A 15,143-nucleotide genomic window follows, 5' to 3' on the forward strand; every position below is an offset into this window, starting at 1 on the left:
TTATACATTATATCATACATGTAGGCCTACTATAACAGCGTGTGTTCAAGAGCGTGTCTCAATATTTGTTTCTCTTGGACAAACTATATTCAAAGATTTTACAACTGATAAGGATTGATGTATTTTCAATCATTGTTATTTTCTGATATTATTAATAACGAGACATTATAACGATTACTATTACCATATTTAATAGGTTTTTTTTGCCAGTATCTTTATTTAGGATGGTTCGTCAAGTAATGCATTATTTACCAATTTCTTCTTCTCTCTTGCATACGCCTTGCAGATGAATCGTAATTTTCTCAATTTCAGTCACACTCCCTTTTACCAGTTTGAGTAGCACAATCTTCAAAGGGGAAGTTCGCCCCGAATTACGTAAAAAATATATAAAAATATCGTTTAAATTTTTACGAAAATCCGCCCAAAGGATGTAGTTCTTTTCTCAAGTATATAATCATCAGCATTATCATTTCATATTCACTATACAAATATTTTTATTCATCATGCTCTATTTACAAATTGAATTGATTGAATTTACATCAGGTCGTTACGAAATATGGGGGAACTGCTCCAATATGACGTCACAAATTAAAAAATTTACAAATTTACCGGGCAACTTTATAACGGGACTTATTCTTTGTTGGGTTTTTATCAAGTTTAACCAATATTTTCTCTAATTTTCTGCTTTCAAGTTTGAAAATAGCCTTATCATTAGGGTAAATTTCCCCTTCAGTTGAGTAAAAACAGACAGGATATCGATCAGAATGTTTAAATAACGGAATAATCAGCACAGACGTTATAAAACAGAGCCATTGGGACTAGAAAAAAGAATGATTGTTGAAGCTAGTATAAACCCAAGTTCAGTCCCTCACAAATCTTCATTGTATAGTTATTCGTGATGACATTATGATGGTGAAAAAAACCTTAATACTATATGACATTCAGGGGTTATCATGGTAACTCTATGTTATTAGTTATCCTGTTTACTCAATATCATTTTATAGTAAATTAAGAGGCTTTTATAGGAGGAAATTATAATTTGTTAACAAATTTTCGGCATTACTCCTATTTGTTTAAGATCAGTATGCTCAATCTGTAATGAAAATCATAAGATCATAAGTCAGAAAAAAATGGAACCAGTGTGATTCGAACCTGCTATCTACTCCATCTACTGCTTTCCTGGCAGCGACTCAACCACCAGGCTATTCTGGTTCACGGCTAAAGCCAGGCTGACACTTGCACGACTTTTGGCCACGATTTTGTCGTCGCAAGTCGTGCCATTTTGGGGCACGAACTGGGAGGCTCCCGCACTGTTTACGACTTGTTCACGCATAGTTCACGACAAGTTCACGAAGTTCACGAATAGTTCACGAATGCGTGCCCGTCAGTGTACACACTGACACGAACTGGCACGACGAGTTCACGCATAGTTTACGCACTTCCCGCATTGGCACGACGAGTTTGTGCAATTCGGACGGTGTCGTGCTGAACTATTCGTGAACTCGACGTGAGCTGTTCGTGAACTATTCGTGACAATCGTGGCATGGCGTGCACTGGCACGCATCCTCCCGCATTGTCCCGACGAGTTCACGAACAGTTTGCGCATAGTTCACGACCCGGTCGCTAAATTTTGTCGTGACCAAAATTTTGAACATTTCAAAATTCTCGTCCCGACATGGCACGCATTCACGACGTGTCACGACGTGTTTACGCACACTTCACGCCAGGTCACGACTAGTTTGCGCACTGGCACGTCTTGAGTCGTGCCAATGCGTGACACAAAATCGTGGAAGTGTCAGGCTGGCTTAAGCCACGATGAACTGGAATTCAAATACCCTCGATACTCTTCTTTCTGACTCATTAATGTTCAAATGCAGTCCACCTTGGATAATAGATAGTAAATTAAGAGGCTTTTATCGGAGGAAATTATAATTTGTTAACAAATTTTCGGCATTACTCCTATTTTTCCAAGATCAGTATGCTCGATCTGTAATGAAAATCATAAGATCAGTAAGCTCGATCTGTAGATGTCAGGTTCAAATCCCACTGGTTCCAATTTTTTCTGACTTATGATCTTATGATTTTCATTACAGATCGAAGCAGACTATTTGTATAGATATATATACATATATATATCGATATAAATAGTCTGCTTCGGCATAATGCAATAGAATAATTACAAATGGTTTAGTATATTCCCGGCGTAGTAACAGTGAAATTACGTGGACGGAGCTGAAAGAGGGGGGCTGACCATGCAAAAATCACAATCACTTGATATTATTCTACGTTTTTGTACACGGTCTTGGAAAAGTGTTCACTAACTTCTATGGGAGTTCAATGGTTATTTTTTCTTAAGTGCCAAAAATAGAGATAATTTTTTCATTGTTTATGGAACGAGTTCATGATCCAACAGCACGGTCTTATCATAAGTTTTATCAATAACAAGGCGTATTAGCCAGCTGTAGTATTCACATGATAACTAATGGTAATTATTTACATTACTGATTTAAACTTACACGCCCATGTAATGATACACACTGTGTAGTGTCATGTAAAATGTGTTGCAAAAATAATTTAAAATCCTCGCCCTCTTTTTTTTCTCGTTCTTAATTGTAACACATTTGTGATATTACATAACTTAATTGATTATTCGTTTGTAGTTATTATTGTTGATTTTGTAATTTTTCCTATTTACCTATCTATCTCATTTTCTATCTATCCATTTACCGATGCGTATAATCATCATACGATACAAGAAAATCCTTGAAAGTTGAAGCTTGACCACTACACACAGGGCCGTCGCCAGGGGGGTGCGGAGGGTGCGAACGCACCCCCCTTCGGAACCAAAAAAAAAAAAAAAATCCGGAGGGGGGGGGTAGGGATACTTGAGGGCTCTTTTGAAAAAGATCTGGCCGGCGGGCTATATAACTGCATGAAATTGAGTTAATACGTTGTTTTTTGTGTTTTTGTGGTTTTTTTTCATAAAAAGCACCCCCCCCCCCTAGAAAAAAGCTGGTGACGGCCCTGACACATACATTAGGAAATGTGTGTATATTGACCTAAGATTCTGCAGGCAATGACCTTTTGTTTTCGCAATTCGGGAAGGCCGGGATGATAGGTAAATTCTTTGTATTTTACTCGGTTTCTACATGTGTACTGACTTTGCATGCAGAGACGACACAAGCACGCAAGATATACCTTTGTATTTTCCTTGGTCTCACATCCGGGTCTTCGATGCGTATGAAGAGATAATGATCCGCGCACAAGGCAACGCTGGATCTGGGCGCTTGAAGTACATCATAATGTAAAGTGCAGAGCCTAGACCCATCATATTAACATGACATAGTAGAACTCTATTCTTAAAAGAAATATCACCATTATCATGATTTTTTGCCCTAGATATCTGATTTGGATAATAATAATAAGAATATCGACTGGCTCTTCTTTCGAGGAACATCAAATATATTGCGCTTTAAATTAAGACCCATATGCCCTCGTCTAAAGACTCGGGCCAATGTGATTCTTTTGCTGGTAATATATCTGATATTTTCCTCAAGGCCAGTTGATATTAAATAATTCTTGACCAGCTTGAACATGTTGAGCTTTCTATAAAATAATGCGGCGCTTTGAAAGACACATTTTGTTCATCATTATCATAATTATCCGTATTATAACTACTATTATTATCATAATCTATATCATCATCATCCTCATTATTATCATGATTGTTGTTACGGTTATTCCAGTGTTATTTTTTTATCATCGTTATTATTAACAATACTTTTCTTGGTGCTGTTGGTATTGTTCCTCTTGTTTTGTTGTTTTTATTACCTTAATGATTATTGTTGTTATTGTTCTTATCATTTTTGTATAGAGATAATCATGCATTGCATCACGATTACAGTATATTTTAAAAATTAAAATCTGATTGGTAAACGCATCTATGAAAAACGAAAATGTCTTGAGCCTTAAAAAAACCCCACAGAATCCCCCCCCACTAAAAAAAGTTCCCTTTTTTCGTTTATTGCAAATGTTTGTTTTTTTGATGGGGTTTTAAATGTGCTTTATTTTCTGAAAAATAACAATTCTCTATAATGTTTTTTCATGCTTAGTATCAAGCTAAACTAAAATCAAGTATAGCACTGATGAATATATATACATTTTTTTGGGGGGGTCGGGGGCTGGGGTTGCAATTTCGATTATTTTTTTCAGTTATCCTAATTTCTCTCTGAACACTGAATAAACAGATTAATAACATTTTCGCGCTAATCATTCCTATACAAATAGTGAATATTGTTAAGTAAATGATTACTGCTGCCTGGTTATTTCACAAGAAAATATAAGCATGTATTAAAGAAGTGCTGTAGTTGTTGATATTCCCTTCTTGTACTTCAAGGAACATTAAAAAATGTTACAAAAGAAGACAGACACAATTTATTCCGTTATGATATTGATGACGAAAACTGTTTGGCTTGATATTGATATTCTGTATCAATAAAACAAAACTTCCTTCTCACCTTATATCTAAATCAGCCAAGGCAAGGAGATAAGAAAACAATGTGTTTCGTAATTAGTAGCGGAATATTCCATAACACGAGTGTTACGGTTCATAAGGTCATAATTTCATGTTCACCTTTGGACCTGTACCACGCAGCCACTTATAAATGATTGTCTTGCTACAAGAAAGCAGTAAGTCCATTCTAATAACATAAGGGTGGTTTTATTATGATTATTTAAGCTGAAGGATGGCCTGTGGTGAAGTTCATTTAAATCGCAATGTCGTTTTCAAGTCGAGCTTTTTAGGCCTGTAAATATATAGGTATTTTGATTCCACCATTCTGCAAACCAACAGGATAAAATGCACTGTACATAAAATGTTAAACTTTGGGGTAGAAATTATGCTTTAAATTATGATAAAGAAATCGTAACGTTGAAGGAAAAATACTGTGGAGTGTCTACCACAATCGGTTGGACTGAAAATCGTTTTCTCTCAATGTTTGAGCTAATGATGACCGTGAATGGAATGAAAGAAAGGCGGCACAACATTATTTATTTATTTATTTATTTATTAGTACATACTTAATGAGGTACAAAAGATCAGTGTAAATTTCACCAATTACATTATGAAATCATAAAGAACAACATTAAATCATCAAATCATAAATGAAAATAAAGTCAAAATCTAAATCAAAGATAACAATACTTAGTAACATAAATAAACAAATATTGTTACTTAAATGATAATATGAATCAAACTAAAATATTATGAATTATTAAAAGGGAGCAGTAACTAATTTAAAAACTACTAATTGTATAATTTATTCGCTGATAAAAACAATGAACAATGAAATAATTCTGGCACAATAGAAAATCGAGTGAAAAAATGGCTATCAGTTATAAATGTATGTCTAACTATAAGATATCAAAGGGTTAAGATCATTACAAATAAAAGCAATGTAACATCAATGTTAAAGAGGATTAGGGGAGTTTTATATTACAACAAATGAAATATAAGTAAGGGTTATTATGGACAAATTCATTGGATTACTAACACTATATTATGAATTCAGAAATTCCACTTGAATACACTTCTCGTTGCATTGGACGTGAAACTGTACCCTCCGTTTCAATCAGTAAGTCCAGATGATCATATTTATTTCTATTTCTTATTTGTCTTTCTTCCTGGATGAATAAAAATATACATCAGTTTATCGTCCAAGTGTATACATTTATTATATTTAATTGTTTGTCGATTTCGTACAAGGACTTTGAACGACTTATGTCAATGTATGACTGATAGAATACTGTGTAAGCTCACAGAGTCTGACTGAAGTTCGTTCCAATCAGTATGATCATAATAAACCAAATTTATTTATTAACTGCATTTTATTTAAGGACTAATAGGGCAGTGAATGATCTTACGCCCATTTACTAGTCAAATACGTAATTAAGCGTACTGATAGTTCAATTAGTACCATGTAAATGGTTTGTTAGCCGTAATATCTATACGCAAACAAACGCGACACGAGAAATAATGATTTTCAAGTGTCTTATTAAATGTTTTGGTTCAAAAGGGTATGCCATTTATTTTTTTAACATGATTAAGCGTAGATAACTCTATTGTTATAGAAATGTGACATTTCTTCCCAGGTTCAAACTCGAGTATTTTATTTATTGTATTCCTAACTATATAAATAGAACGATGGTTTTTAATATTAAAATAAAATAATAAAATGAGTTGTAAACATAGCATAACAAGAAATGTATAGTGGAAGCGCCGTGGTGTAGCGGTTCTGACTCTCGTATTGTAATCAGAGGGTCGTGTGTTCGAATCCCACCATGGCCTAGCGCCCTTTGGCAAGGCGTCAATCCACACATTGCCAATCTCACCCAGGTGCTAATTGGTTACCGGTAGGAAACAACCGTCAATTGTGGTTGCTTTAGCAAGTTTGCTCCGAATAGGCTGCTTGAAATGCTATGAATTCAGTGTCCGGGAAATGATAATTGTGAAGCGCTTTGAACAGTCGTAGATTGATAAAGCGCTATTTAAATGGCAATTATTAATATTATTAAATAACTGTTAAGCAGTTTCGTAAATCTTAGTACATTTGGGGTAATAAAGATAACATTATGGAAGTAATAATCATGCCCGATTGTAATAAAACGCAAGCCTAACTAATCCGACAAATGAATCGATGAGGATCCGCTATTCAAAATCAACGAGCAGTGTCGTCATTCACGATTTAAAACTCACTAGACATACCAGATTTGCTACCATCATCTCCCATTATGAATAGCGAATATTTTGTCCCATTACAGTATGAATATATTGCTATTGTGATCCTCATTCCATATGATTAGTGGTACTTATGATCAATGAACCTCCAGTACTGACCTTTTTTCATTTTTTTTAATAACGATCTATTTTTTATAATGAATATTGGTCCTTCTGATAACAGACCCTCGTTTACATTATGAATAGCGACACCCATCGCATATGATAAAATAACGGACCCTATTAATAATGGTCGTTAGAAGTTAATGAATAGTGATCCCATTTCCTTTTTTATGACCAGCAGACCTCCAGGTGTATAACCTCAATTTTACATAATTATATTCAGGTTCAGGTTTTGTTTTATTTTCTACTATCTAAATGAAGAGGAGTTGATGTGGTCCACCACAACTCCTCTCAGTGTGAGATGAGGGACCACTCCTGATGGAATGAGATTTCAATCTTTCAAGAGTGATTTTTTACCTTTTTGTAGTGAAAGTGGAAAAATGCACACTCACTAAAAAAGGGTAAAAATCACTCTTGAAAGATTGAAATCTCATTCCATCAGGATTGACAACTTATTTCACTCCGTCAGGAGTGTGATGATGGACCAGATTATCTCCTTTGCATTCATAAAGTACACTACCCTATACTGTATACTTAAAATCAAATCACTGGACAAAAGTCAGATATGTCTTTACGATACAAGCATTTGATTTCATTTTTAATCAAAACAAAAATATCTTGAATAAAGATAGAAAGCCTGGGAACGCAGATGGGTGCTGTATTGGGGAAAAATGACAAGTCAAAAAAGGGTTTTTATTCAAATATGAAGGTGATTCAGTCAGGTAAAAAATGAATAGCACAAAAACAAGTTTTCGCTCCAAAATGAAGGTGATTTTGGATTAAATTCTACATTTGAGAATACAAACCTGATTTGCAAGGGGTGCTCCCTATATAGAATACGCAGCTGGGGCGCTTCAGCACCCCGTGCACCCCACTTTCCAGGGGTGCATTATTTCAACCATCATCTTTCCCTTCTCACTGTGAAATATATAATCTTCAAGGTTCATTGTAAATACACATAGTAATAGCAAAATTTCCATTTATACCCTAGTTAGTCCACAAAATATGTTGGCCTGTTTCGATTTCATAAATTCGTTCTTAGAATTGTTAATGAAATTATAACATTATCTTTATATCTCTATCTACATTATTACAACATTATTTCTCGAAACTATGAGGCAGACAAGGATAACCCTTTGGTTTATAGGAAAAACAAGCAGGCTATGTTTAAAAAAGTTTCAATGTGTTATTGAAAGCAAATGCTGTGCTCAGTATGCATTTAGGCCTTTTTGCCTTGTCGCCATAGACATAGTCCTAGACCAACACTAGTGCCTACGAAAATAGCGAGCAGGATTGATAATACTGAAATGACCGCTGTGATTGAAGACGACAATTCCTCTCCATCTCCTTCATCTTCTTCGTAACAAATGCATGGTATATCTGAAATTGAACGTAAAATAAGAATAATGAATAAAAAACATTTTGTTTATTCATGCAAAAGAAACAAGGACATAGATGCATTAGAATGCAAATGAGATCAAGGTGATCAAGGGGGTAGGCTTAAAAGCTACAAGGGTTTATTCCGTAGACATTAGGAGAATCGAAGGGGGGATAAACTTCTTAAAAACACTAAAGAAATGTCTATAGAGTTTGATATTAAATTAACATAAAATTAAAAATAGTAGTAGTAATAGTAGAAGTAGCAGTAAGAGTAGCAGTAGAATTAGTAGTAGTAGTAGTAGTAGTAGTAGTAGTAGGAGCAGCAGCAGCAGCAGTATAATAGTAGTAGTAGTAGTAGTAGTAGTAGTAGTAGTAATAGTAATAGTAGTAGTAGTAGTTGTAATAGTAGGGGTATTATTCTTGTTATTATTATCAATTAGTATTAGTGGTAATACTGCTTATAAAACTGTATATAAGACGAGCATTATTTAAGTTATTGACGGTTTTGTTGAACTATAATTATGATAAAGGTATTACCATTAATGTTTCAACACTATCGCCAAAATTATTTCCTCACTGTCATCACCAATATCATATTTTATCATTAAAATCTTAAACATTTTATAATTTATGTAATATGATTATTGGATGATTGCAGTTTGTATCGAAACACACAGAACTTATTATCCAGAAATTTCTGAAATTCTGTTGGATGGCAGCTCCTTACTTTATTTCTTTTATTTCTTCGTTTCTTTCTATGTTTTTGTCACGTTTCTGTGTTGTGTTGTTTTAGTCGATGTAAGTTGATTTATAAAATGTTGTCACGTGTATTATTATTAAGTAGTTATATCAAAAGTAATGTATAAAAAAGGGAACTTTATCTACAAGCATTCTGCTTCTAAGGTTTCCTCCACTTTTCCGTTTTATGTACTTAAACATGTATTAATATGTATTGATTAAGAATGCTTGTTATTTATACTTATATAGTCTACGTGTCTAATGGTTGCTCAGCTTAGTTATGTAAGTTAAGTTATCAAAGTTTTGTAACATAATGGATTTGTGGAAATAAAACCTAAATGAAAAAAATGAAATAATTCTTCAAAATGTCATGTCATGTCATCTCACGTTTGTTCATTTTTATGTGTTATGTTGCGATGTTGTAAATAAATCCTCTAACTGGAGGCCAAAAAAATATGTATATATTTCATAATCACTATCATCATCATTAGCCCACACATCCACACACACCTCACACCCACACAAACACACACACACCCACACATACCCACATGTTCAGTTCCCCAAGAATGGAATGAACCTTTATCGCTTATAGTATCTCCATGTCGGTATTTCCATGGTCAGATATTTCAAGGATTTAAAAAATAAACCCAGATCGGTTATGAAAAGTGAACAACCGCGAACTTTGGAGTTAGACTTAAACCTTGTAGACATCAATTAAAAACTAATAGAGTTGAATCCAAATCTTTTTTTAGATTTAGAGGTTAATCCTTAGTACTGTATATAAATCAAATTTTCGGCTTATCGCTATTCACATTCACGGCCGATTTAAGGAAATATTTGAGATCCTTCGAATTGAGAGAAAATAAACTTACATGATTCTTGAGTTGTGGCGTTTAAGAACGATTGAATCCAGTCAGCATAACGTGTAACCCTGGTGTAGACTCCAGGTGGACTTGGAGTGCCACCCCCAATGCCCCAACTCACAACACCTATCTGATAATATTGTTCGGTATTATTTAAAGGATACGACACCATTGGACCTCCACTGTCGCCCTGAAACAAAAATGAAAAATAATCATGATTCGATATTTTAATAAGCTGCATACAAATCAGCAACCAAATCCATAATGACGGGTGTTTTGTTTCATTTTCGTTCTGACTTCCAGCAAAATGCCGATTTTTGTCTTATATCCAATCGGGCTGGTTCGACTCTCCCAATAAATGAACTTGTTGAATACAGAAAGCAAATAATCCTGAAAATATATGGATCAAAAATCCCGTAGACATAACCAGATAAACAATAAGTTTTAGGGGAAAATAGGATGAATTTTCATCAAGCAAAATGATTAACCAAATTGGATATAGCTCCACTGCCATTTGGTTACAAAGCAATGCACACACCATACTCTAATATTTTGGCAACTAAGAAAAAAATTCACACAGAATGATCAGCCTAGTCTATGCCATACACTGTCCTCTAAGCAAAGATGGGATTTAATGACTTTCTTGAACTGGTCAACTGAGGAGACCGTCGAGCGATAATTAAGCCTAAATGGTCGCTAAAAAATAAATAGTAAATCGACATACCAAATTAAAGATATTTTAAATCTATTTTGGAGTAACTCAACAAACTAAATAAGTTTCCACGTGCATACGATGACTTCTAATCGAAAGATACTAATATCCGCAAAAACTCAGCAGGAATGTCATTGATCGTCTGTTGATCCGCATTGAGGGCGCTTTCGAACTTCAACATGTTTCAGAAAAACGTAGGGTAATTTTCAGTATTCCGATAATAGCATGACATCATTAGATGTTTTTGTGTGAGTGAAAAGCAACCTCTCGATTGTTTGAGAATATGGGGAGCTTTTCATGAAAAGCACTTGTCAGACGAATAATCCGACAAGTCACAGTTACCATAGTAGCATTGGTTCTCAGCCAATCAGATTCAAGGAAAGAATTCAGTTCTGACAACCTGTCGGACAAACAGTTAATGAAACAAACCCCTGACAAACTGTTGTTTTAAGCCAAATAGAGTATAAACCAAATAATGAACAGGATATAACGTGACTTACGTTGGACGCATCGACACCGCCCTCTTTCAGTCCTGCGCATATCATATTGTCAGTGACTATTCCACCACGGGCATCGAGGAGAACTTCACACTCAGATTGATTGAAGATGGGAACGGTCATCTCTTGTAACTCGTCAGGATATAAACCTTTTGAAAAAAAAAATAATAAAACGAAAACTAGGGTTACTAATTAGATGGTAATATGAGTGGCTAAATCATTAACTAGTTTAACTAACTGAATACTAAAAGCTAATTGCAATACAGATCATAACTTTTTTGTCCTGGGCAGGATGATAGCACACGGGTATGTACCGTATAGTGGTAACGGGCGTGTCGCTTTAACCCTTTTCACGGTTACACTTCTTACTTCCAAAGGTTCTTTACTCCAAAGGTTCGTAATTCTGAAACACGCAAATTGCCTATACCTCGATGTTCGTTAATCCGAAAAAGTAAAAGGGTTCGTTAATCCGAACATTTGTGGCGTTATTCCGAAGGGTCGTTAATCCAAAAACGAAATAAAGTTCGTTGTTTCGAAGGTTCGTTAGTCCGAAAACGAAATAAGGTTAGTTAATCATTTAGTTTTCGGACTAACGAACCTTCAAAATTACGAACCTTCGGAAATACGAACCTTCGGAATAACGAACCTACGGAATAACGAAGCTTCGGAATTACGAATGTATGCGCTTTTCACAAACCCTGATTTCATATCCCTAAAGGGTTTTGAATAACACCGTTCGTTAACAAATTGCCCAAAACCGAAACAAAAGTGCAATCCTGTATTTCCACGTTATCACCTTCATTTCGTTTCATGGTGCCCCATCCAGTAACGAATGCATCCTGTCCAACAACAAACTGATCATCCATATCACTGGTTGGTAGACAAACTGTATTGACTTGGTAATCTTCGTTGAGCGTGAATGGTTCTTTCATTTTAAAAAGAGCAATATCGTTGTCACAGTAATACTCATTCCAGTAGGCCTCGAAGTCGAATTCGGGATGGACGATGATTTTCGAGACCGGAAGTTGCTGCGTGAAGTCGGTATCTTGAGTAATGCTGGTTGATCCTGCTCTGAATTCGTAGGCCTCCGATGGGTTACAGAGGTAGCACCTATCACTGCAAAAGGAACCATGAGAAAGTTAAGAATGTCATTGAGTGGTAAAAGAGAAGAGTACAAATATTTCCATCATTCCATTCTACTACAAAGATGATCCCCAAGCTGCACTAGTCGGGAGGTCTAATGATTTTGTGTCATTGATTTGAAATATTCTTGGCACTTGAATGTGAAGCGTTTGTTGTTATAAAGGATAAAATCAGAAGGACGATAGTCGTCCATTATAACATGGATAGGGCTAGAAAGGTGACTGGTTGCTCTATAATTGATAAACTCAAAGTCTCTAGAGGGAACTCTTTTGGATGCCCTAAGTACAACCATATTGTTATGCAATAATGAGACCACGCCATCGCGATCTGCATTATCCAATGAAGATAGAACCCCATTTGACAACTGCGTACTATATTGTGCATAACTACCATTACTAGACCTTAATAGCGTTTCATGAAAGGACTTGTCAGACATATCCGACAAGTCTTTGATACCATGGTAACAGTGCAAGCCAATTAGACTGGAGGAAAGATGTAAGATCTGACAACTTGATGAATCCATGGACTTATTGAAGTCCATGATAAAACGTTCCCCTTATCTGCCTCAAATTATGCGATAGAGAACAGTTTCGTGTTGGTTAAAATCCTCAATGGTGCAGTGTAGACTGATTCGGTACCGACTCCCGACCGGTCTGTCGTAAAGGTTTGATAAAAATGGTCGAATTTGAATCGGTTTTGTGACTTTTGTCGACGTTACCGCGGAAATAGCTAGCAAGAATGATGGAAATTTCAGTAAGAATACTTACACGCAATGTGCCGCTGTCATGACCCACCATGGGTCAATAAGGGAAGCACCACAATAGACGAAATTACCATTCTTGAACAAAGCTAGTTGCCATGGCCACGCGTATTCCTCAGCCGGTTCACCCCCAATGATCATGGTATTCATTCCTCCGTAAGTCTTCCCACATTCAGTGGGATTAGCTTAGACAGAAAGAAATAAATGTCAGTTTCAGAAAATCAATAGTTATTTTGGTAATTATTTCCTTCGACCGTTTGCCGATCAACTGAGCAGGAGTCCCACAAGGATCCCTCTTCACACCATTGCTTCTCATATTGCAATCACTTTTTACATCATCCAAGGTCGCTGATATTTTTCTCTTTTTGTCCATTTCTCGATATAATGTTTTAGTGCTTATGGTAGCTCCATACTTTTAATCATAATTGGAACTAATTAAAATCAAACAAGCTTTCTCCCAAACTTAATGAAGCATGAAAGGCGAAGCTAACGTACATGTCTATTTTTCTACATTTATATTTGAATGCTGTCATACTTCTATCCATAGTCATTCAGATCAAGACTTATCCACCAACATGACAGAAAATTAAAGAAATAAGCCATAAATTATATAGGAAATACACTCTGGTATATGAATTGCCATTCTTAGTAAGTTTCATTGTCAGCAAAGTAATTTTTGGACTTTTCAATAACTTTGACTCACCTTGCCAATCAGCAGCCATCGATGTTGCCAGCAGCACAGATACGGCTAATAGAGAAAATAGCCAAGTCATTCTGTCCAAATTATCTATTTTTTTCGAATGAAGAATGAACAACCTATCACCAAAGTCGCAGTAGGTTCGGTAACTCAAAGAGTGAGATCACTTAAAAGGAGGGAACGCGTTTTTGTCCCTTCTTATTACGAAATTGGAAAATTTCAACTGTTTTTTTTACATTACATAATGACCATACTTCTATTAAATAATGGACAGGGTATCTTTATTGGATGATTGCATTAGATAGTCTAGCTGCAATTAGGATATTTGCTTTACCTTGAAGTTTGTACATGCTGATGATATAACCGCATGGGGGTCTCTGAATTGTACCCAGGGTGTTCTTTAGGGCAGGGGTGGAGGTATGCCATCATTTTGGATTGCTGTATGTTTATCAGCTACATATTATGTCTAAACTAATGGAATTTTTCAGAAAGGTCATCGCAACATGCGCGCCACTTTTCGAACTGGAATATGACAAGAGAAATATTTATCTTGACCATGTTGATTACATGTTGGTTGTCATTATTTTTCTAGCAATCTGCTTATAATGATGAGCCTTCATCCAAAATGTAGATCCTCATATTTGATATGTAATGAAACTGTATTATCGGTGAATGTTGTGAATGCTGAAAAAAAACAATAAATAAAAACAAAATAATAATTTGGAAAAAAAGTTAAATATGACTATTATACAATAAAAATGTATTTTAGGTCACAAAATATTCTTGCATTGCTTTAGAAGAGTCGCTGGTAATGATAAAAAAGGTGCTTAGAACCTCCAGTTATCATCTTACGTTACTAACAAATTTAGCTCCCGCTTCGCGCTCGCATTACTTATTTGGTGAAATATCATCTTCACGAGTCACTGTCTTAAACAGGTCCCATTTCACGTCATAAGGGTAAACATTAAAAAAGGGTCAGGATTTGGTCTTGATTTTGTGAAACAGGCAACAAATCCGTGTCCGCCCCCCCAAAAAAAATATATATATTTTGCCCTAAGTTTGCCCCTTCCCCCTAATTTAAAAATCCTGGTGTCACCACTGCACACGATATTATAAAGTATGAACGCAAAATGATTGCCACGGAAAACATCTCGTTACGGTAATCATAGCCTCGTGGGTTCCTAGTCTGAGTAATCTTTGTCGAAAGAAGGTCGGAGGTCCAGACGGTCACTACATCCACCTTTCCTCTGACAAAAATAGCCTATGTCTTGGTTGTGATAAGATAAATGTCATTGGAATTTTGATTCATTGATAATAATAAAAAAAATTACTCCGACCTAGGAACCCATGTCTAAACGAGGCCAAAAAGGATTTATTTAATCAAATTAAAAACAAAGTAAGTGTTACAACATAAAGTACTCACAATTGTGAAATGTAATATAATAAGTCGAA

General features: G+C 35.4%; 1 protein-coding gene across 1 annotated transcript; it reads right to left on the bottom strand.

Annotated features, from left to right (window-relative positions):
* Window positions 1-7,465: 7,465 nt before the first annotated feature.
* On the bottom strand, window positions 7,466-13,934 carry LOC121423304 (trypsin-2-like). Its single transcript, XM_041618647.1, has 6 exons — window positions 13,698-13,934; window positions 13,002-13,179; window positions 11,888-12,207; window positions 11,095-11,240; window positions 9,892-10,072; window positions 7,466-8,278 (listed from the first exon to the last, which is right to left on the bottom strand). Exons 1-6 carry the CDS (start codon window positions 13,765-13,767, stop codon window positions 8,118-8,120), a joined length of 1,056 nt encoding a protein of 351 aa, XP_041474581.1. The 5' UTR covers window positions 13,768-13,934; the 3' UTR covers window positions 7,466-8,117.
* Window positions 13,935-15,143: the final 1,209 nt, after the last annotated feature.

This window comes from Lytechinus variegatus, chromosome 10 (genome assembly GCF_018143015.1).
Source record: "Lytechinus variegatus isolate NC3 chromosome 10, Lvar_3.0, whole genome shotgun sequence".
NCBI classification, from domain to species: domain Eukaryota; kingdom Metazoa; phylum Echinodermata; class Echinoidea; order Temnopleuroida; family Toxopneustidae; genus Lytechinus; species Lytechinus variegatus.